General features: G+C 45.1%; 1 protein-coding gene across 1 annotated transcript; it reads right to left on the bottom strand.

Moving 5' to 3' along the window:
* Positions 1–1,506: 1,506 nt before the first annotated feature.
* ADI1 (acireductone dioxygenase 1) lies at positions 1,507–22,477 on the bottom strand. Its single transcript, XM_084826725.1, has 4 exons — positions 22,340–22,477; positions 14,392–14,511; positions 6,478–6,657; positions 1,507–3,549 (listed from the first exon to the last, which is right to left on the bottom strand). The coding sequence occupies exons 1-4, from the start codon at positions 22,457–22,459 to the stop codon at positions 3,427–3,429; spliced, it is 543 nt and encodes a 180-aa protein (XP_084682851.1). The 5' UTR covers positions 22,460–22,477; the 3' UTR covers positions 1,507–3,426.
* Between the last annotated feature and the right edge of the window lie 235 nt (positions 22,478–22,712).

Genomic DNA, 22,712 nt, shown 5'->3' with positions numbered 1-22,712 from the left:
AACAATTCCTGTCATTAAGGGCACAATCCTATGCATGTTTAGGCAGAAAAAATCCTACAACTCCCAGCATGCCCCAGCCAGCCATTTTTCTGTCTAAACATGCATAGGATTGCACCCTAAGATGCTTCTCCTAATGTTTAGCTGAAATCTGTTCCCTGCAATTTCCACTAGAATGTAAGCCTGCCCTCTGCAGCAAGAGAACACTTTGCACCCTCTTCTGCATGACAGCCTTTCAGATATCTGATGTCTACTTTCACGTCTCCTGTCAATCTCCTCTCCCCCAGGCTAAATATACCCACCCTTGCAACTGTTCCTCATAGGACTTGGTTTCCAGACCCTTCAACATCATGGTCACCCTTCTCTGGATGCACTCTAGTTTGTCAATGTCCTTCTGAAAATGCAACACCCAAAATTGGACACAGTACTCCAAATAGAGCCAGATTAGCAGAGAATAGGGCAGAACTATTATTTCCCATGATCTGAACATTATGCTTCTGTTAATGCAGACTAAGATTGCATTAGCAATGAGTGCATTCGGCCTCACTGAAATCTGTGGCGGAATTCTCCGCCATCCCTATGTGGGTGACAATACTGGGCTTCAAAACTAGTGCTTGAAATATGCTATTGTCCCCCCAGACCAGAATGCTCAGGGTGACCTTGAGATGGAAAATGAAATGAGGGAAGCCTCCAAACGAGGAAGTGTTATAATGGGTGACTTCATTGACTGGATAAATGCATGCTCTAGTCACAACAAAGAGGTTAAATTTCTTGATGCCCTAAACGACTGTGCCCCAGAACAGTTGGTCATGGAACCCACCAGAGGGGAGGCAACCCTGAATTTAATCCTAACTGGTGTTGTCCAAGACCTAGTACAAGATGTAAATGTTGTTGAACCAATTGGAAACAGCAACCACAGTGCTATCAGATTTCATATATATTTAAGTGGAGAATTGCCTAGGAAATCCAGCACAGCCACATATGATTTCAAAAGAGGAAACCTCTCTAAAATGAGGGAATTGGTGAAAAGGAAGTTGGAAGGGGGAGCCACGAGGGTTAAATCCCTTCAAAATACATGGAGGTTACTTTAAACCACAATAATAGAAACTCTGCTAAAATGTATGCCACAGGTTAGGAAAGGTAGCACCAAGTCCAAGAGGTCACCAGCATGGTTAATGAGCAGTGTCAAGGATGTTATTAGAGAAAAAAAGTCTTCCTTCAGAAAATGGAAGTCTTGCCCAAATGAGGAAAAGAAAAGGGAGCACAAGCTTGCACAAAGGTGATGCAAGCAGACAATAAGAGATGCAAAAAAGCATTTTGAAGAGCATAAGGAACGCAAATGGCGGCGCCCATGGGTGCCACCATTTGCGTACGCGCTTTCCCCCCCCCCAAAGTCAGCCGTGATAGGCTACGTAAAGATTTATGTAGCCTATCACGGCTGACTCTGAAAATCTAGCCGTGATAGGCTACCTAAATCGTTACGTAGCCTATCACGTTTTTTTTTTTTTTACTTTACTTGGAAATGGTGGCGGTGGCAGCCGGTCGGAAGTCCGGCCGCCGCCGAGGGGGACATTCGCACGAGTTAAGTCCCATCCCGGGGGGGGCGGGGAATTTCCCCACCAATTTCGGGGGGCCGAATGCGTTGGCATTCAGCCTCCCGGAGATTCGTGGAGAAATTCTCCAACATCCCTACACTCTGTGCAATACACTGGATAGCCCACATAGCCCTGCTGGCTTTCTACCTTCATAACTGTTATTGTTATTATTGGGTTTGTTTACCTGGAAAACGAAGTTGTTACTGGGAGGTGGGGAATTTATAGTTACTTATTTACAGTTACTTACTATCCATAGGAAGCGGAGAGTCGACTGCCCTGGCTTCCTCGGCCTGCTGCTAAACTTGCTTGCTTGCTGATGCTTTGCCACTGGGACCGAGACGCTTCATCACTGGGGCTCCTCGCGCTCAGAGAGCTGGCTCCCCTGCAAACCTGCCTCCTTATACAGACAGGCCCAACTGGTGCTGCAGTCAGCCCAACTGGAAGGCCTCCTTTGAATAAGCAAGGGCAGCTGTGTGTGAACTCCTCTGAGCTTTGGGATGTGTGCAATTCTAACCAGGAAATCAGTGTGGGAATAAAAGATTCAAGCTCCTCTTCCCCAGCACTAGCGTCCCTATTCACTTTTTAGCTGCTATTACCTTTGTAAAATAGCATAGGCTATCCTGATAACCTATCACCTCTGTCACATCTCGGTTTGGCCCTAAGGTTGAAATCCTATCTACATTTATGCGGACGAAATCCTACCGAACTCTGTTGAATTTACTTCTGAATGACACGTACAGGATTGGACTGCATGCTCCACAGCCGATAAACGCAGTGACATCTTGCTTCCATAACTGTCCCCACGCACCGCTACCAGTGATGGGGGAGGGGCAGAATTCACACTTCTGATCTAAGAGGACTGGGATAGCTATTTTCTTTTTTGCCGGATGCCTGATTTGTCTGTTCCCACACTGTTTGCTGCTGGCTTTGACACCTACGTCCCATCCCCTGCAGCAAACATGGTAAGTGTGAACACCAGTGCATACATGTTGCAGAGGCAAAGCATTAAATGGAAGAACCCCTCAGAAGGGAACATACTGGGAAAAAGCTGAGAGCAACTTAAAGACATACCATTGCTTTATTAATTTAATAACATTTAAAGCAGCAATAACAAAACATATCCATGATTCTAGTTAAGGCAGGATATATCCTATGTGCAATGAATTAGGTAGCAATTATTTGCAGTGGGACAAGGAAGGGTTGATATTCTGAGCCAATATCTGCAAACTACAGAAATCACTGTTGTAATAAGAACCTGATTTACCCAGCACTAAAAGATTGATACTAATAGTTTCTGCCCAGAGGATTGCATCCAGTGCAGTACTCATGAAAGGATGTTTTTGCAAGGAGAATTCCCCCCCGCCCTTCTATAAGCTCTGCAATGGATACAACCCAAAGTATTTAAAATCACCTGAAATTTTCATTTGGACAGCAGAGTGCTGAAAACAAGAACAGAGAGTGGCCAACATTTCTGTTGCACCATATCAGCCTTCTCCAATCTGGTTCCCTCCAAATATTTAAGACTGCAACTCCCACCATCCCTGACCATTAGACATGCTGGCTGGGGCTGACTGGCACTGAAGTCCAAAATAGTTGGAGGGCACCAGGTTGGGGAAGGCTGCACTATATCAACCTGCTGATGTAACTGAATATTCAACAAAATGCGAAGGGAAACATAAAACAACTTCAGGAAGAATAGCTCAAAACTCTCTATTCATTTTCCCTATATTAGAACTACAGAAAACCAAAGGTTCATTAATAGCACTTGGTGTTAAGAAAGCTGTTGCACCCTTTCTGTTTTCCAGAAGTTGCAGGATGTTCCATTCCCACTGGTTTATTGTAATGCTTTTGTCAAAGACTGTACGTATTGTGCTCGAACAGGAAAGTGATCAGCCGGTCTGTTATAAGCTGTCCACACAGGGCTTCCGGAAAACAGCCTCATTGCCTTCACATAATTCTGGGAGGGAGGGTAGAAACACAAAAATCTGCACTCAGTATGGTTAACTTTTGTAAAAGGGGTGGATCAAATGTACAAAGCACTGAAAGGAGTAAGCTTGAAACACAGTATTTAAGAATAAAGTTAATTTTACTCAAGGTTTGGAGGGTGGCGGAAGTCAGGTTTCTAGAAACTCCACCTTTTAAATTCCATATATCTGTATCACGCAACCTGCATGAGCGGCAAGACTGAGCACTCCCTCTGGTTTCTTTGCCCTCTCAAAGGTCTGCAAGTAGACAGCCTCTAAACCACAGTTTTGTGGTTCAGATATTAAAGGAAACTGGCTTAACAAAACCAGGAAGTGTCCTCTGTAACCTGCACACAACTGGAGGAGAGCCAGATCTCAAACAATCCATGGTTTGTTGAGCAGCCCTATTACATTTGAATCAGACCACTATCCTGCAGCTCTAGGGGCAGGATCCTATTTCACACCACCGCCAATGTAAATTACTTTGCACTAGCGTAAGTGACCTCTAGCGCAACACCAATAGCGTTTGCAGGTGGGATGGGTTTCCCCAGAAAACCTGTTGCTCCGGCAAATGCTATTGCCATTGCACTAGAGGCTGCTTATGCTAGCGCAACGTTATTTGCATTAGCTGTAGCGTCAAACACAATACTGTCCTAGCCTTCCCGAACCTGGTGCCTTCCAGATGTTTTGGACTTCAACTCCCATCACCACAGCCAGCATGGTCAATGGGCAAGAATGCTGGGATTTGTAGTCTGAAACATCTGGAGGGCACCAGCTTGTGGAAAGCTGTTCTTCTCATATCTGGGTAAATTGAAAGTGAGAAGATAGGAGGCAGTAAACTTTAAATGCATTTAAACAGCATTTCCAACACATCTTAGTGATTATGAATCATCAAACCAATCTGGAGGTGGGTTGCCAACTTGTCAGAAAGAAAAAAGTCCCTGTCCCGGCCTGCTCTTGCCCTTTTAACAACAGCTTGGTATGCACGAATGAGCAAGCCTTCAGTGCCACTGCCACCACCCCAACTCTTCTGCAAAATGGGAGAACCTCTAACAACAACTAAACTGCAGCCAGCCAAGTCATGGAAGTTTTTCCAATTCCAGAAGAGTCATGGCGTAAGTCTGTTCTAGCTTCAGCCAAGCAGGAAAGAACCTGCTTCATCAGACGCACGAGATGGAAGAAGCTTTTGCCTGTGACAACTCATGCTAAAACCGTTGGTTAGTCTTTAAGGTACCACAGTGCTCTTTATTTAAAAATGCATGCTTTTTGTATACCAGATTATTTTACTGAAGTCTTCTTAAAAAAAAACTTAAGATCATATCACATGATGTTGAGAAAGTCACAATGCCGTTTCATTCCATTGTAGACATTTAAATCCCATGTGTGTTCACCTTTCATTTTACGAAGTCAGCCCCCCAAGTGCTGAACATACAGAATCAGGGCCTAATCTGTTTTATTAAGACTAGTGCTAAACCAAACTGAGACATTCTACTGTCCCGTACATTTCACAAATAATTAAAACAGAGAGTAAGGAAGTCTAGATAATGTTTTTTAAAAATTAAGCACTATTCAACAAAAAGCATTTTGGCAACCAATCCTGAATGCCTAAATAAGGTTTGGGGTAGATATGTATGTTATTGCAATTCTAGCCTGCATGACCAAAGTACAATTAGCATCTACAATTATACAGATTTGAGTTGGGGGCTGAAAATTTACAGGAACCCTTTATCGGTCACATCCCAGCTCTAAGATGTCCAGTTTGACTTCGTGCTCCCCAAAAGTACCTCTGCAGTTAATTTTGCTTGTTTTACTTGGCGTTTTCTCTTGTAGTGGGGGCTTACAGTTTTAAAGAACAATCCTTGTAGCAATTTTAACAAAACGGAACAACTTCTCAGTTAAACAGAACATATTTAGTGCAAGACAGTTATCTCCACAAGACTTGGAGTCCTGGAACATTTTCATTCTGCAAGGGTGCACAGATGCTACTCCATGCATAGGAAAGCCAACAGATTTCCCAGCTCATCCACAGGCTGGTCAGAAGTCGGAGTCTGCCTTGGTGTGATGGGCCCATGGCAACAGAACATCCTCAATTTCCTGTACTGAATGTTTTCTATCCCACCACAACAAGCCAAGGCATATTGGTTCTCCCAAGGCTCCACTGGACAGTTGCCATGGTAACACCAATCCCTTGCTAAAGACGGCTTTTATGACAAGGCTGGAGGCACAAGTACCCCATTTATCTAGAGAAGTGGCAGCACAGAGCAGAGAAAGCACATGCGCTCGATTACGATCCCTCCCTGAAACTTGAGGAATGGATTTCTAATGCCAGGTAGTTGGGAACGGCAGCATGGAAGACAGGTATGATTTATGTCCAAATCTGGGTTGATATTGGGCTTGGATTTCAAGGAAGCTGCACAGCCAACCACAATACAAGTGACAGCTCCCAGTCAGTATATTATAAAGCGAAAATATTGGAAACATTGGAGTGGAAAGGTCAGCAAAGGGAAATATTGCTACTCGCTGTTTGTCTTGTGGTATACTACTAAATGCTTAAACTTTAATACAGCCTTCTCCAACCTGACGAGTGGCTTCGAGTTGATATTAAAGCAGTGTTCCCCAACTTGGTGCCCTCCAGATTCATGGGATGGCAACTCCCATCATCCCCAGCCAGTGCAGGCTGGGGACGATGGGAGTTGCAGTCCAACACATCTGGAGGGCACCAGGATGCGGGAGGCTGCTTTAATATAAAACTGAAGCATGGTCATAGGTTCAGATATTTGGAATACATTACCTCTCCCTCCCTCAATATCCCATCCACACATTTCCAGTTTAGTGGTTCTATATGCAGCTCTACACCTGCACACAATCCTGTCTCAACAATATGTGGACACGTTTTATATATGAATGAAGTAATTTCTTACAGATTCATCCAGTGTAAATCGGTGATAGATGCCAGCGGGCAGCATGATCATGTCCCCCTTTTCCATGGCAATCCGGATCCATTTGTCGTCTTTATCACGGACGTCGAGATACCCACTTCCTTCCAAGATGTAGCGAATCTCATCGTCCATGTGTAAATGCTCTTCATAAAATATTTTTAACTAGAAGGGCGGAGGGACAGAAGGCAGCTTTTGATTTAGCAAGTCAATTACAAGCTGTAAGCACACAGCTCCCTACAAAGACTGCAAGATGTTACATTGAAAAAACTGAAGCCCCTGTTAATAATAAAGCCTCTAGCATTTATATAGTGCATTGTGCGTGTTCCAAGTGCATCTGTCTTAGTAAGCTATACAGCAACCCTGCAATGTAGACCAGCGTTATTATCCTCCTATTGGAGCAAATATGCTTCCAGTGAATTCACAACTTCCCAGCTCACATTCTTAGTCTTTACACAACACCAGCTTTAGTTTGAAAACCAATGCTGATCATGCTGGGCCTATTTTAGCCTTGTTTTTAAACACTGGCCTGGTCACCATAGGCGACTAGAAACTGCATGCAAGTAAGTGCATGGAATTCCATGCAGGTGAGTGAGAAGGCTGCCGGAAGAGGGAAGGCGCACTCAGTCCCTCTTCTGCACCCAGCATAGAAGCCAGGTGGGCTGCTAGAGGAGGGAAGACTCTTCCTCATCCACCATGCACAGCATAGAAACATAGCTCTTCACCCCCAACAAGCTAGTAATTTCAGGGGCTTATTTACAAGTACAGCCTATATTTTTCTGTAACTCGGATATTAGCACAATTATGACCACCATATGATCTTAGAGACTTCTCAGTCTCACGCCCATTCAAAGAGAGCAGGTGCTGCCCTCTAGGTACTTCAGTGCCTTGTATCTTTTTGACACACAAAATTTTCAAGTAGACGGCAATCCTATGCCAATTCACCTGTGTAGACCAACTTACTTCTGAGGAGACATGTGTAGGATTGTGTTCTTAATCTCTGCTTCATATCTGAAATCCAGACACCTGTACTTGGGCCTCTGTCCAGGTTTCTGCCAGGCTGGCTTTGTGCCTTTCACCCTGAGGCCCATCCAACGTCATGCAGAATTTGTGTGCTTTGGCTCAGGTTGTTAAAGCACCTTCCTGGTACAGCACTTCTGCTGAGACCTTTAAGGCAAATCTTTCTTTCTCTAGCAGCTTCACTATATCTGCACTTAGGAGGCATCCAACTACTGCTGGATTACAGCATGCTAAGGATGCACAAAGAGATTCAACAAGCAAATTAAACATATGCACCCAATTCAAAACTTCACAGTTTTCCACATAACCAGTAGTATCCATGGCACATCTCTTGGCTTGGATCCTAAAGTAAGTTAACCAAAGGCGTTTCCCATCTTCTCCTCCCTCTGCAAGCTCCAGAAAACCTTTGGACGATCAGGGGCCCCTCATGTACAATGTGGGATGGGGTGTAGAAGAGTTACTGAAAGAAGGGGTACTTAACCCAAATCAGGCTTGGATCCTAAAGTAAGTTAACCTAAGGAAGTTCACAGAAGAAAAGTTGCCTATCTCTTCCCCGGCCCCCGTATCCCATTTGACATAGATCAGGAAGGCCCGCTGGAGAGGCTTTTTGGGAGAAAGGTAGCTATTGTGGAGACAGGGAATGGAAAACATTAATTCTGTGAGCTTCCTTAAGTTAACTCCTTCCCAACTGCTTTAGCTCAGGCACGGAAGGGTGGGGGGAGCCTCCAGTGACACCAATAGACACTTTGTTCCCATGGGGGGGGGGTGTCAAAAAACAGGTGTGCGGAGGTTTAATCTTCCGCTCCTGTTGTGCCGTAGTCCTAATCCAAATTGAGTCCATGCGCACTTTCAGTAGAATAAATAAAAAGATAACTTTGAGCTACACGCTACACAATGAGGGTTATGAGTAGTTTGGCTCTCATTTACCTGGTGGGGAGGAGCAAAAACAGCCTTAATCAAGAACTAGATGGTACAGCAGCAAACACTCTTCTCCCCACAAAATTCTTCCCCCACCCCACTTAAGTGAACTTACGTTAGGATCCAAGCCCTTTGCCACTGCCAAAACTGTCAGTTGTGTGGAAACATTGCCCTAGAAAACAGGACATTTGCTATGGCTTTTCCAAGAGCGGCTAAGGAGGCCTCAACGTTTTCCTCAGGGAGAGCACTTTATGTTTAGTTGCATGGATCTCTAGGCGAACCTATCGCCACCTGAAGGAATGACAGCACTGCTGCTACTGATGCATCCAGTAGGGTGAGCACAAACTTCTCCATTGCCTCCTGGTTTAAATTAATGCGCAACATTTTGATGGAGGACCGCAGGCTGTTTTAATTCCCTTAACAGCCTTGTGGAAGCCTTCCAGCAGAAGCAATGTGGCAGATTCCTAAACTCCCTGGGGGAAGGCTGCTCTGGACCCCTAGGGTTCAGAGGAGGCAGCATCCCCTTCTTCCTCCGTCTGGGCCAACTCGAACACCCACAGAACCTTAGGGAGTAATTCTGGGGAAATTCCTCTTGGGAACAAGCGGTCCCGCCAGGCTTCATCTATGCTTTCCCTATCCGCCAATTCACCTTCTCCATCTTGGGCAGGGGTGGGTAGAATCAGAGACTCATAGGGTTGGGAGGGGCCTACAAGACCATCGAGTCCAACCCCCTGCTCAATGCAGGAAGCCTGATTCCCCGGCAGTCTCCCATCCAAGTACTAACCAGGGCTGACCCTGCTTAGCTTCCGAGATCAGGCGCATCCAGCTTGTGGCCTTCCACAGGTTTTGTCAAAAAACAGGAGAGAAGATATTCTCAAATGCCTGAAAATGCCTAATAAGCTCAACATGTTTCGGAAAGAAATTTCCTTCCTCGGGAGCCACTCACCTTTCTCTGCGTATATTTTGAAAATCTTACCGATACTTCCTCTGTTTCAAGCTGCTAGAAGTTTTGGCCTACAACTCCCATGATCCCTCACCATGGACCAGGCTGGCTAGGGTTAATAGGGCTTGTAGGCCAAAAACTCTGGAGGGCTACATGTTGCCCACCCTGATCTAGGGGATCAGCATCACAGGACTCAAATAGGGCAGAACATCACCAAGAACAGAGCTGTGTACTCTGCTTGAACTCAAGGATGTTACCGTGTTCATCCCAGCTGCTCTTGGGTATTTGTCAAGGGTCTCAGGGGACTTCTGGCTCAGTCAGGGATTCCCCACAACTATCAGAAGACAACTGAGGAGAAGACCATCCTTTACACTTGCCTTTCCATCTCTTCCTGAGCAGCTCAGACTCTGCCACACTTTGCATTTTCTCTTTTTATGTTTAGCCCTCCCTTCCAGGATACCTCTCCCCTTTGGAGCTCTGCCACCTCAGGGACCTCTATACCTGAAACAACTGTTTCCACCAGGCACGTAACCCTTGCCAGTGCACTTGTTCAAGACTGATGTAATGTGATCCATTCAACCAAATTCCTCTTAGCAGTCTAGCTGCTGTTTTTGTACTAACTGGAGTTTCCAAGTAGCCTTCAAGGGCAGCCCCACGTACGCTACATTACAACAGTCCAAACAGGATGTTACCAGAGCATGGACAACCCTATTTTTTAGATATGGTAAGCGATATATAAATGGATTAAATAATAAAAAATAACCATGGCCAGGCTATCTCTGTCTAGGAGGGAATGTACTTGGTACACCAGTGGTAGCTAATTAGAGCGCTACAGGCCTTGGAAGCCATTTGGGCCCCTAAGGACAAGGCTGGATCTAGCAGCAACCCCCCACAGTAACACCTGCAAACCTAATATTTTTGGGGAATGCAGCCCTATCCAGAGGCAGCTGAACACCATTCCCAACTCAGACAAAGCACCTCAGTCTTGTTCAGACTGAGCTTCAGTTTATCAGCCCTCATCCACCACATTACTGACTCGAGGCCCCATCCTAGCACCTCCACAGCCTCACCTGAATCTAACGAAAAGGAGAAGTAGAGCTGGGTAGCAACTGTATATCGACAACACCTCACCTCAAATCTCCTGAGCACCTCATTCTGCAGTTTCAGGTAGATGTTAAATAGCATGAGGGAGAGATACATAAAATGGAGCCCCACCACACAAAACTACTCTTTCTGCCAGAGGCGCCATTTAGGAAGAGTCAGGACCCCACTCCCAATGCCATGTTTCAGGACACTCCTCAAGATCAGCCTAGGTTGCTGGCGGGGCCTCTGACTCTTCACAGAGAAGGCCTATAATTATAAACAATTAAACAGGCTAAAGTACTAGGGGTTATGTCCCATTTCAGTCCTACTTTGACCCCATTGAAATGAATGGGATTTAAGTTAGTCATGACTAACTTAAGTCCCATTCATTTCAGTGGGTCTCCTCAAAGTAGGACTAACGTTGGATACAACTCTAGGTATGTGCGTCAAAGGCACAAGTTTTCTTCAGTGGCTTTTGTACCTCATAACAAATATAGTAAGGTTATCAAGAAGTACCAAGAGTATCAAGAAGTTACCAAGAGTACCAAGAAGTACTCGTAAAATATAGTTTTTCTGCCCTTTAATCTTAAACGTATCCAAGAGCAGGGCTTTAACCTTACAGAGAATCTTCTGCAACCCAGACCTGAAATGGCAGCCCTGCTATCTTGTTTCATACGTATAACACAGACTGTAAGCTCCCAGGGTAAGAGTTTTCTCATTTCTGTATTATGTAAGAGTCATGACACGCAACTGGTATCAAGTATTGGCATCAGCCGCAATAGTAGTAAAGATTGGTGACAGTAAAAAAATCAAACTTCATGAGAAAGGCATGACATTAGTAAGACAGATTTCATGGAGGGTATGGAGAAATCCTCTATTCAGCTATTTGTTTACAGTTTCTGCATGACTGTACTGTTGTTGTTGTTCAGTCGTTAAGTCATGTCTGACTCTTCATGACCCCATGGACCATAGCACGCCAGGCCTTCCTGTCTTCCGCTCTCTCCCAGAGTGTGCTCAAGTTCATATTCATTGCATCGGTGATGCTATCTAGCCATCTCATCCTCTGCCGTCCCCTTCTCCTTTTGCCTTCAATCTTTCCCAGCATCAGGGTCTTTTCCAGTGACTTTTCTCTTCGCGTTAGGTGGCCAAAATATTTGAGCTTCAGCTTCAGTATCTGTCCTTCCAATGAGCACTCAGGGTTGATTTCCTTTAGGATGGACTGATTTGACCTCCTTGCAGACCAGGGGACTCGTAAGAGTCTTCTCCAGCACCACAGTTCGAAAGCATCAATTCTTCGGTGCTCAGCCTTCCTTATAGTCCAGCTCTCACAGCCATACGTTGCTACTGGGAAAACCATAGCTTTGATTATACGAGCCTTTGTCAGCAAGGTGATGTCTCTGCTTCTTACTATGCTGTCTAGGTTTGCCATAGCTTTCCTCCCAAGGAGCAAGCGTCTTTTAATTTCATGGCTACAGTCACTGTCTGCGGTGATCTTGGAGCCCAAGAAAATAAAATCTGTCACTACTTCCATTTCTTCCCCTTCTATATGCCAGGAAGTGATGGGGCCAGATGCCATGATCTTAGTTTTTTTAATGTTGAGTTTCAAACCAGCTTTTGCACCCTCCACTTTCACCCTCAACAAGAGGCTCTTTAGATCCTCTTTGCTTTCTGTCATTAGGGTGGTATCATCTGCATATCTGTATAGCATCTACTCAAAGAAGCATACCTAGTAAGCATTCCAGTAAAACCCCTCCAATACATTAAAAAAAAAAAAAAGACAAACTTGGTCATGTTCATTCTGATCAGTTTTCAACCATCCAAAGTATTATTTTCTTTCCCAGCTCTTTCCTCAATTAAAACATTTTTCAACTGAGGAAGCCACAAAAACTTCCCAAATTCTTCCAAGTATTTAGTGAGCTTTAGTTTAGTGGGGCAGGTAGGGAAGAGAATCTAAATTAAATGGTAAAAAATGGCAAGGTGACAATAGCTAAAAGATACTATAGCTTTTGGAATGGTTCGTCAGTCAATGCTACCAAGTGATAATGCTCTCAAAATGTTTTACTGGCCAGGGAATCTCAAAACCTTACAGAAATTAACTAAGTAGGCATTCTTAGTTCCCTCCAATAATGAATTAACTAAAATATTCATAGTGCTTAAAATGCATCACCTTGACAACCAAAGAAAGGAAGGAAGAAGAGCTCCCTCTTTCTGAGAAGTCTGAATAATGACTTCTAGAAATACCAGATTATTTGTTATTTTCATTTATCACAGCCCATAAGAGCAACGACTAACTGTTCAGAAGCTTAACTTTACGCCAGGTAAAGCAGAACTATTGATCATTGCCTATCCATGTTGGTACCATAGAATATGACACACAAAATAGCAGAAAATATAGTGTTTATTTTAGACAAGTGGTTTAACAGCATTAAACTTATTTTACTTTATGGTGGGTGTGATGTTCCCATCCTGGGTTTTACCTTCTCCAGCTTCCGCCTGATGAAACTGAGAAGAAAACCCCCTCAGGATGTCTGCCTCTGCTGCGCCAAAGAGACACACAATATGACTAATTGGTTCCCTCTACCTAATACAGGAGACTTAAGAAGGAAATATGTTTTTATAATGGTGGTGCAGTAAGACAAACCAAACACATGGGATTTTGTAGTTACAATAAAACAAATAAAATGTATATAATAAGAGTTATATATTATTAATCGATCTATGCTTGGTCTTAACCTCCCGCCCTCCCCCTTCTAAATCCATTTCCCAAAACCACACTCACTAGATGTCACTTCCTACACATTACATTAATATATCAGGCATATGTTACATTGGATCTGGACATCTATGCCTGTAGAAGACTCCTGTTTGATTTGAAAGCCTGAAACAGTCAAAGAAACCAGGCTTGTCCAGTTAGTAATACAGTCAAACCTACAGGTAGTGTGATGTAGTGGTTAGACTAGAACTGGGGAGGCCCAGGTTCTTATCCCCACTCAGCCATGAAGCTGTCTAGGTGACCTTTGGTCAGTCACCATATCTCAGCCTAATCTATCTCACAGGACTGCTGTAATGCTAAGTATACGTGAACCTGAGCTCACAGGAGAAAGGTAGGATATAAATATAATATTTTATGTGCTTCATCTTCATTCATTCTGGGGAGAAATCCCATTCACTTCACTGGGCCTGTGCCATTGAGGATTATAGTCTAGGGGTCACCCATAAGCAGCAGAGGATGTGAAACTGAGAGCCAATGTGCATTTGGGTGTACTTTTCTCATCTACTATAGCATGAAACGATGACTGCATGTGAGAGCCATCGCGGAAAAAGATTTCACTTAGGCCAATGTCAGCTCAAACGCCATACTTCTCAACAAGACAGCTTATGCGTTCAGCTAAGAGTCCTCAAGCACTCACTAACTGCGTGATGAGAGCTTAAAGGTGCAATCCAATGAATGTTTAGACTTTTTTTTAGAGTTGTAGGACTTTCTTCTGTCTAAACATGCATAGAATTGCACCCTACGTGATGGGCAAACTGGTCCTTAGATTTGCCAATGTTTGTTTTTTTCTGGTAGGATTGCCCTGCCTTAAACAGCAGCATAAGTGGCAGAAATTAAACAGGTTTAGGTTATCCCACTGGTCAACCTGCATGCCAGAATTCACCTCCTGAATTCAACAGCTGCTAAAAGGTACAAGAGCCCTGTCAGGAAAAAAAAGAAATGGCAGCAAACAAAATGACAAGGAAAGCACACGCCTTCCTGTTTGAAAAGAAGATAAAAAACACCCTTTGAAAAAGACAGGAATTGCACGACTAATTCTGAGAGAAAAGGAACCCACTACTCAAACAACAAAATCGGAAACTTTTAAAACTGGCACACACTCTAGTGGCGAATGCCAGCATCTACAGCCCTTCCGAGGCTTAAACAAAGACAGAATTATTACCTTCTCATCGTAATTTGGCAGCTTATCTTTATCTATCGTTACAATATCCATCCAAGAGTAGTTCTTCTCCTTCCGAATCTTCTCCAGCTCTGGATCAGTCTCATAGATGTCCGCATCCAACTAGGGAATGAAGAAAAGGGTTTTCCTGACCAAGAGGTTCAAAACAAGGCCATCGTCACCAGGTATTTCTAAAACATGTCTTGCATACAAAATGCTTAACGGCTCGACAAAGCAGGTTGCCAGCATTCCCACTGTGGAGGTGAGAACATACAGCTGTGATGTTATTACCTGCTCATGTCCAGCCATGGCTCAACAGTTTAGACTCAACCCTCCCCAGGCCCAGTGCCAAGAGGCAGTCCTCACAACAGCAGCAGCAGCAACAACAACACTTTACATGTATATAACTTTCCATAACAATATAATAACTTCCACGTAATAATTATACACTTATATAAAAATGCTTCATGTTTTCACAATAATCATACTTCACATTTCTATACCACTTGTTGGTTTTCAAAACGTTTCACGTGGAACTCTCTTCCGCTGGGGACTCACCTGCTCAGCTTTCAGAAGTGATGCAAGGTATTTTTTTTAATTCAAAATAGAATTTGAGTGGCCAGTAACAAGGAGGGAGTGAAGCAGAAGTGCAGAGCCTTGGGCCTACAGGCCAAATCCAGCCCACCTGGGGTCCAAATCTGGCCCTCTAGGGCTCTGCAAATGGCCATGCCTCCTCCCCCCCGCCCCGTTTCCCCCAACTGCCAATCATTTGATGGTTGGCTTGGGACATTTCCCCCCATTTTAAAAGGTTGAGATGCCTCTCCTCAAGCTTAGTTACTGGCTGTAAGAGCTTTACGCTTAAATACGCTGGTATTTTTGGTCCTGATCCCCTTTGGCCCTGCCCTCCACTGGAATGCAGCCCCTGAAAGCTTCTCTGAAACCAAATTCAGCCTCAGTCTAGAAGAAGATCAGCACCCCTGGAGTAAAGCCTGGATAACCGAGATGTTGCCATCTGCTGTGGAAACCTCGAGATGTATTCCAATTAAATAAGAATAAAACCACCTTAATCATTACAATTCATGATTTCTCTAGGCACGTATTCATGATGAAAAAACAAACACATGAACAAGATGATCACAACTATGGGGAGCACCAATTTCCTCCTCTATAGCAGCACCTCCACCCACCCCCACTCATGGGCATGGCTGCCAACCATATCCATGATCCCCAGTTGACGTATTTATCCACGCAAGCGCATGTTCAAGGGGGGTCAGGATTGTCCACTTAGGGGATAAAACCTCTTCTGGGAATTGGCAGTAGTACTCTTATTTACTGGATCAATTTGATTCTTCAGCAGGGGATTATGCTAAAGCTGGTCTTCCACTGCAAATACAGGTTTTCCAGAGAGGAGGATGCTACCTCTCAAGCAGTCCATGTCCACAAGGAGCTCTAAGCTCTTTGATACAAGTTTCCTTTCCTGGGTTTCCCTCCAGGCAGCCTGCCATCCTTGGCAGGGCCGCTTTCCAAAACAACAAAATTAGCCTTGAAAGGGAAAGCAGCAGGAACACAGCAAAACAAATGAGATTAAATTTAAACACTGACAAGAATCAAGGGATCATCATCAAATATTTTGCTGATTTAATACACTACCCAGATCCAGATTCACTGTGTTTGCTTTATAATTGCAACGGTTCCATCTCCAAGGAAGCAGTACAGAGAGCTCGGAGGGGCTGCAAACGCAGGTATCCGCTCCTCCCCCCACAATACACACATGTCTAGGATACAGCGGTTTGTACTGATGGTCTTCTACTGCAGCTTTCCCCAACCCGGCGCCCTCCAGATGTGTTGAACTACAACTCCCATCATCCCCAGCCAGCATAGGTGGATGGTGGGAGATGTAGTCCATCTGGAGAGCACAGCATTGGGGAAGGCTGTCCTGGTGCAAGCTGCACCAGCAGGCCAGACAGAGTCCTAGAAGCTCCTTTGCAGATATGTGCTAATTTTTGGTAACCCCAAAGGATTGTGCTTTCCCCCTCCAATACGGCTCAACGATTTGTTGGTTTGTTTTTAAAAACTCTGTCTTGCTGAGCTAACATATTACTCCTAACCACACACCTATAGTTGGTAGTTGTGTTGGTCCACTAGGAAAAAATCAAATCAAATACCACTGTAGGATAATACCTTAACTGGGACCAGCTTCCAAGTAGTGACCAGGATTTTTGAGTTCTCAAGAACTCTTCTTCAGGCTGCATGTCAACCAAACAACAGGGGGGGGGGGTCGTTGCATGCCCTGCAACCATTAGGAAATACTACCCAATTTGGCTTCTATTGACTCTTTACCTCCTAGAAGCACAGCACCTAACATTAATCTTATTTTGCTAATGTAAGGGCTATCATGTTTTTGTTTTAACTTCTGCTCTCAGCCCCACCAAGTATCAGTGTGTCCCACTTAGTGCTGAGAACAGAACCAAGTAACTGCTGGTTTTTATATTTCCATTTTAAAAAGAGGGAAACAGCCACTGTTTCTCTTTGCCTCATTAGTGCTTGGTGCAACCTGAAACGTTTTGCACCTAGCATGGTCTAACCGGCCTTTCTCAACCTGGTGTGTTGCCTTTCATATGTTCTGGAGTACAGCTCCTATTAGCCCCAGCAAGCATAGTTAATGGTCAGAGATAACGGAGCTGTAGCCCAAAACATCTGGAAGGACAGAGGGTATGAAAGGCTGGTTCTTATTTAATTAACAATGCAATATTTTCAGCACAATGTTATACATTTCTACTCAAGAGTAAGCCCCACTGAACTCAATGGGGCTTGCTCCCAGGTAAGTGGGTATAGGATCGCTGCCTAAGCATGTTTACAAAGTCCCACTGAGCTCAATAGGGCTTACTCCCTGGTAACTGTGCTTAAGATTGCACTGTTGGTCTGCAAAAACACCCACTACACTTAGAAACATCAAATCTCCAGTCTCAAGACAAGTTCTGGAGAATCAAAAGCTTACTCGCTATTTTACATCACTTTAGTTCAGGGATGCACAACATACGGTCCTTGACTGCTCCCTGGTCCTTGACTGCTCCCTGCTGCGTAGCCCCTGAAGCTGTCAGGCCCCATCCACTTTCCCTGTTCCCTGGCTTCTTGGCTGGTAGCAGCAGAGAAACGGCAATCCTGATGGTGATTGCTGGGGGATGGGAGAGACATCAGAGAAGGTAGTGTGTATTAAAATGGACAGGTTTCTTTTTCTGAAATATACAGAAGTAGAGGCTGGGATTTTCAGCACAACCCCAGCAATCTCTATATCTCAGATGAACAGGGAGGAGGGATGTGCATGGGGGAAGTGTGTGTGTGCACGCACATGCATGTACAGCCCCCATCCCACCTAACGGACACTGGATGCAGCCCTCAGATCCAAAATGGTTGTGCACCCTGCTTTAGTTTGTCCTAATTGGTATTACCTCAACTGTTGCTTCTGAATTCCCCCAAGAGTAAACTGCAGAACAGAGAGAACATGCACAGTGTAAAATATGTAGTGATCACCAGTTTGCAAATAAAATCCCAAAAGTAAGAAGCCCACCTGCCTACACCCAGCAGTACAAGTCATTCGTGCCACACAGCAAGTACAAAATATACTTCCTAGCACCTCAGCTGAGAAGTTACAGGTAAGCAAAGGTGCATTTCCCCTATTCAGGACCAAAACTCACATGACTTTAAAAGATATAGCAAACAGCTACATCTTTATTTGTACTCTAAAGTAAGTGCAGGAGCCCTAATCTGGATTAGGACCCTAGTATGGGGGGGGGGGAGCAGGGAATTAACACCCCCCTCCCTGTCTGTAGTCCCCAGCTTAGGACCTCCACACCTGCAATTTACCAAGTTTACCAAATCGTGATCCATTAAAGCAAATTTAAAAAGATCCATTAAAGCAAATTTTAAAAGATCCATTAAAGCAAATTTAAAAAGATCCATTACCAAATTTACCAAATTGTGATCCATTAAAGCAAATGCTGAAATTTCCAGCCCCTATTCCTGTGTATTTCAGAAAAAAAAAACCTGGCTACTTTTATACACGCTACCTTCTCTGGTGTCTGTCTGGAAATATGAAATACAGTGTACTGGAAAAGGTCTGAAGGCCACGTGAAGCAGCCACATGACTAAAGCTAAGCAGAAATGGAAACAAAGTCACTGGCCAATGTAACTGAAGTGCACTGTTCAGAGCATGCGTAACAGACATATGGGGGATTCTGAAATTAGCAGGAAGATCAATGGTCTCTGAGCATGTATAGATTTCTCTTTGCATTCATGGTCATTTGGCCCTACTGTTTACAACTCTTTTTTCCTCTAAACTCATGTGTACAGTTGTCAGCTCAGGATGACACTTTATGCACCTGACTATAGTCCGGGAAAATCAAGGTAAGCTGGAGGTGGTCAAACATGAGATAGCAAGATTGAACATCGACATTTTGGGAATCAGCGAACTAAAATGGACAGGCATGGGTGAATTTAATTCAGGTGACCATCATATCTACTATTGTGGGCAAGAATCCCTTAGAAGAAATGGAGTAGCACTCATAGTCAACAAAAGGGTGGGAAAAGCAGTACTGGGGTACAATCTTAAAAATGATAGAATGATCTCAGTACGAATCCAAGGCAAACCATTCAACATCACAGTAATTCAAGTCTATGCCCCAACCACTGAGGCCGAAGAAGCTGAGGTTGATCGGTTCTATGAAGACCTACAACACCTTCTAGAACTAACACCAAAAAAAGATGTCCTCTTCATCATAGGGGATTGGAATGCTAAAGTAGGAAGTCAAGAAATCACCGGGATAACAGGCAGGCATGGCCTTGGTGTACAAAATGAAGCAGGACAAAAGCTAATAGAGTTTTGCCAAGAGAACAGGCTGATCATAGCAAACACTCTTTTCCAACAGCACAAGAGGCGACTCTACACATGGACGTCACCAGATGGTCAATATCGAAATCAGATTGATTATGTCCTTTGCAGCCAAAGATGGAGAAGCTCCATACAGTCAGTAAAAACAAGACCTGGAGCTGACTGTGGCTCAGATCATGAGCTGCTTCTTGCAAAATTTCGGCTTAAATTGAAGAACGTAGGGAAAACCACTAAACCGTTCAGGTATGACCTAAATCATATCCCTGATGAATATACAGTAGAGGTGAGGAATAGATTTCAGGGATTAGACCTGATAGACAGAGTGCCTGAGGAACTATGGACGGAGGTCTGTAACATTGTTCAGGAGGCAGCAACGAAATCCATCCCAAAGAAAAAGAAATGCAAGAAAGCCAAGTGGCTGTCTGATGAGGCTTTACAAGTAGCTGAGGAAAGAAGGGAAGCGAAAAGCAAAGGAGAAAGGGGAAGATATATCCAACTGAATGCAGAGTTTCAGAGAATAGCAAGGAGAGACAAGAAGGCCTTCTTAAATGAACAATGCAAAGAAATCGAGGAAAACAACAGAATGGGAAAGACTAGAGATCTCTTCAAGAAAATTGGAGATCTCAAGGGAACGTTTTGTGCAAAGACGGGCATGATAAAGGACAAAGAAGGCAGGGACCTAACAGAAGCAGATGAGATTAAGAAGAGGTGGCAAGAATACACAGAAGAACTATACAGGAAAGATCTGAATGTCCCTGATAGCCATGATAGTGCGGTCACTGAACTTGAGCCAGACATCCTAGAGAGTGAAGTCAAGTGGGCCTTAGGAAGCATTACTAACAACAAAGCTAGCGGAGATGACAGTATTCCAGCCGAGCTATTTAAAATCCTAAAAGATGATGCTGTTAAAGTGCTGCATTCAATATGCCAACAAATCTGGAACACTCAACAGTGGCCACAAGACTGGAAAAGGTCAGTTTACATTCCAATTCCAAAGAAGGGCAATGCCAAAGAGTGTTCAAACTACCGCACAATTGCGCTCATTTCACATGCCAGCAAGGTGATGCTCAAAATCCTACAAGCTAGGCTTCAGCAGTATGCGAACCGAGAACTACCGGAAGTACAAGCTGGGTTTCGAAGAGGCAGAGGAACTAGAGATCAAATCGCCAACATTCGCTGCATCATGGAGAAAGCAAGAGAATTCCAGAAAAACGTCTCTTTCTGCTTCATTGACTACGCTAAAGCCTTTGATTGTGTGGATCACAACAAACTGTGGCAAATTCTTAAAGTGATGGGAGTACCAGACCACCTTACCTGTCTCCTGAGAAACCTGTACGAGGGTCAAGAAGCAACAGTAAGAACCAGACATGGAACAACCGATTGGTTCAAAATTGGGAAAGGAGTACGACAAGGCTGCATATTGTCACCCTGCTTATTTAACTTATATGCAGAGTACATCATGAGAAATGCCGGGTTGGATGAATCAGAGGTCGGAATTAAGATTGCCGGGAGAATTATCAACAACCTCCGATATGCAGACGATACCACCCTAATGGCAGAAAGCGAAGAGGATCTCAAGAGCCTCTTGTTGAGGGTGAAAGAGGAGAGTGCAAAAGCTGGTTTGAAACTCAACATTAAAAAAACTAAGATCATGTCATCTGGCCCTATCACTTCCTGGCATATAGAAGGGGAAGAAATGGAAGCAGTGACAGATTTTACTTTCTTGGGCTCCAAGATCACCGCAGACGGTGACTGTAGCCATGAAATTAAAAGACGCTTGCTCCTTGGGAGGAAAGCTATGGCCAACCTAGACAGCATAGTAAGAAGCAGAGACATCACCTTGCCGACAAAGGTCCGTCTAATCAAAGCTATGGTTTTCCCAGTAGTAATGTATGGCTGTGAGAGCTGGACTGTAAGGAAGGCTGAGCGCCGAAGAATTGATGCTTTCGAACTGTGGTGCTGGAGAAGACTCTTACGAGTCCCCTGGACTGCAAGGAGGTCAAATCAGTCCATCCTAAAGGAAATCAACCCTGACTGCTCATTGGAAGGACAGATAATGAAGCTGAAGCTCCAATATTTTGGCCACCTAATGCGAAGAGAAAACTCCCTGGAAAAGACCCTGATGCTGGGAAAGACTGAAGGCAAAAGGAGAAGGGGACGGCAGAGGATGAGATGGCTAGATAGCATCACGGATGCAATGAATATGAACTTGAGCACGCTCCGGGAGAGAGTGCAGGACAGGAAGGCCTGGTGTGCTATGGTCCATGGGGTCACGAAGAGTCGGACACGACTGAACGACTGAACAACAACATAGTCCGGGAAAGCTATACCATAATAAATCTGTGAGGCTTTAAGGTGCTATGTTGCTTTGGCTCCCGCGTAGACTAACACAGCTATCCCTCCGGGTGTTATCACCCTAGCAAAAATACCACCAGTCTTATTAGTGACCATCAGACCTGCATCTCAGCCTTCCTCCGATGAGGAGCTCAGGGTGGCCTGGATACCTACGAGGCCCCTTTATGTTCCCAGCAAGCAACCCCGGACTGATGTCTCCCAATGAGATTCCGGACTGAGTGCGGGATTTGAACTCGGATCTGCCCGGCCACACCCCAACACTCTAACCTCCAGCACCGTGCTGCTGCGGGCTCCTCAGCTCGGATGACTAGAGACAAAACTGCATCCGAGAAGAGGCGGCAGCGAGGAGCGCCAGCAGCGGGCACTACGAGGGGAGCGGCTAATGCTCCGGATTTGCCTTGGCGCGCTTCCCGATCTGGAGAAAAAGCCGGATCCCAACTTCGCCAAAACAAACGTTTCTTTAAAGCGGTGTCCAGCGATTACCGGGGGTTGAGGGGCACCTTCGTGTTTACTCTGCAGTAGGCGCAGGGGACCCGATCCGGATCTTGAAAGCCTCCCTCGCTAGGGCCCTGATCCAGGTCGGGGCTCCGCGCCCTGCTGCACAGCAAAAATGATTTTTTTTTTACATCTGAGATCGGCTAGACGCAGATGCCCCTCTGGTGCACCGGCGGCGCCTTTCCCGCGGCGCCCCGCTCCCCTCCTGCCTACTTTCCAGTAGAAGACGCCGAGCTGACTCAGCTGCTGCAGGCCGACAGGCTCGTTGGGCTGCAGGCGGTGCGGTTTCCGCTGATCCTCCCGGGACTCATCCATATACCAGGCTCCCACCATCGTGAGCTACGGCAAAGCGCTGTCTCTCTCCCAGCAGCCTGCGGGTGGCCACGCCGCCTCCAATCCGGGCCGGGAGGAGGCGCGACTCCGCCTCTTGGCAGCGCAGCGCGCAAGAAAACGGAGGAGGTGTCGGCGCGTGATCTGGGGTGAGACTGTGGGCGTTCGTTCTTCGCTTGGGTAAACGCCCGGAGCCTTCGCGCTCCGCCACCTCGGGCAAATTTCCTACCCGATCCACACACAACGCGGTTAAGCC

Source organism: Heloderma suspectum, chromosome 1 (genome assembly GCF_057233095.1).
Source record: "Heloderma suspectum isolate Gila_16-S chromosome 1, 16-S_ref, whole genome shotgun sequence".
NCBI lineage: Eukaryota > Metazoa > Chordata > Lepidosauria > Squamata > Helodermatidae > Heloderma > Heloderma suspectum.
Note: the sequence above shows the minus strand (reverse complement) of the source record. Positions and strands in the feature narration are given on the sequence as shown.

What these genes read in the sequence shown, in the direction of transcription:
- ADI1 (XM_084826725.1), bottom strand. Translation starts at nt 22,459, where the DNA reads ATGGTGGGAGCCTGGTATATGGATGAGTCCCGGGAGGATCAGCGGAAA. An exon ending in TCGGCGTCTTCTACTGGAAA is followed by an intron (nt 14,512 to 22,339) that starts GTAGGCAGGAGG and finishes TTCATTCCCTAG; the next exon opens with TTGGATGCGGACATCTATGA. An exon ending in TGCCAAATTACGATGAGAAG is followed by an intron (nt 6,658 to 14,391) that starts GTAATAATTCTG and finishes CCGCCCTTCTAG; the next exon opens with TTAAAAATATTTTATGAAGA.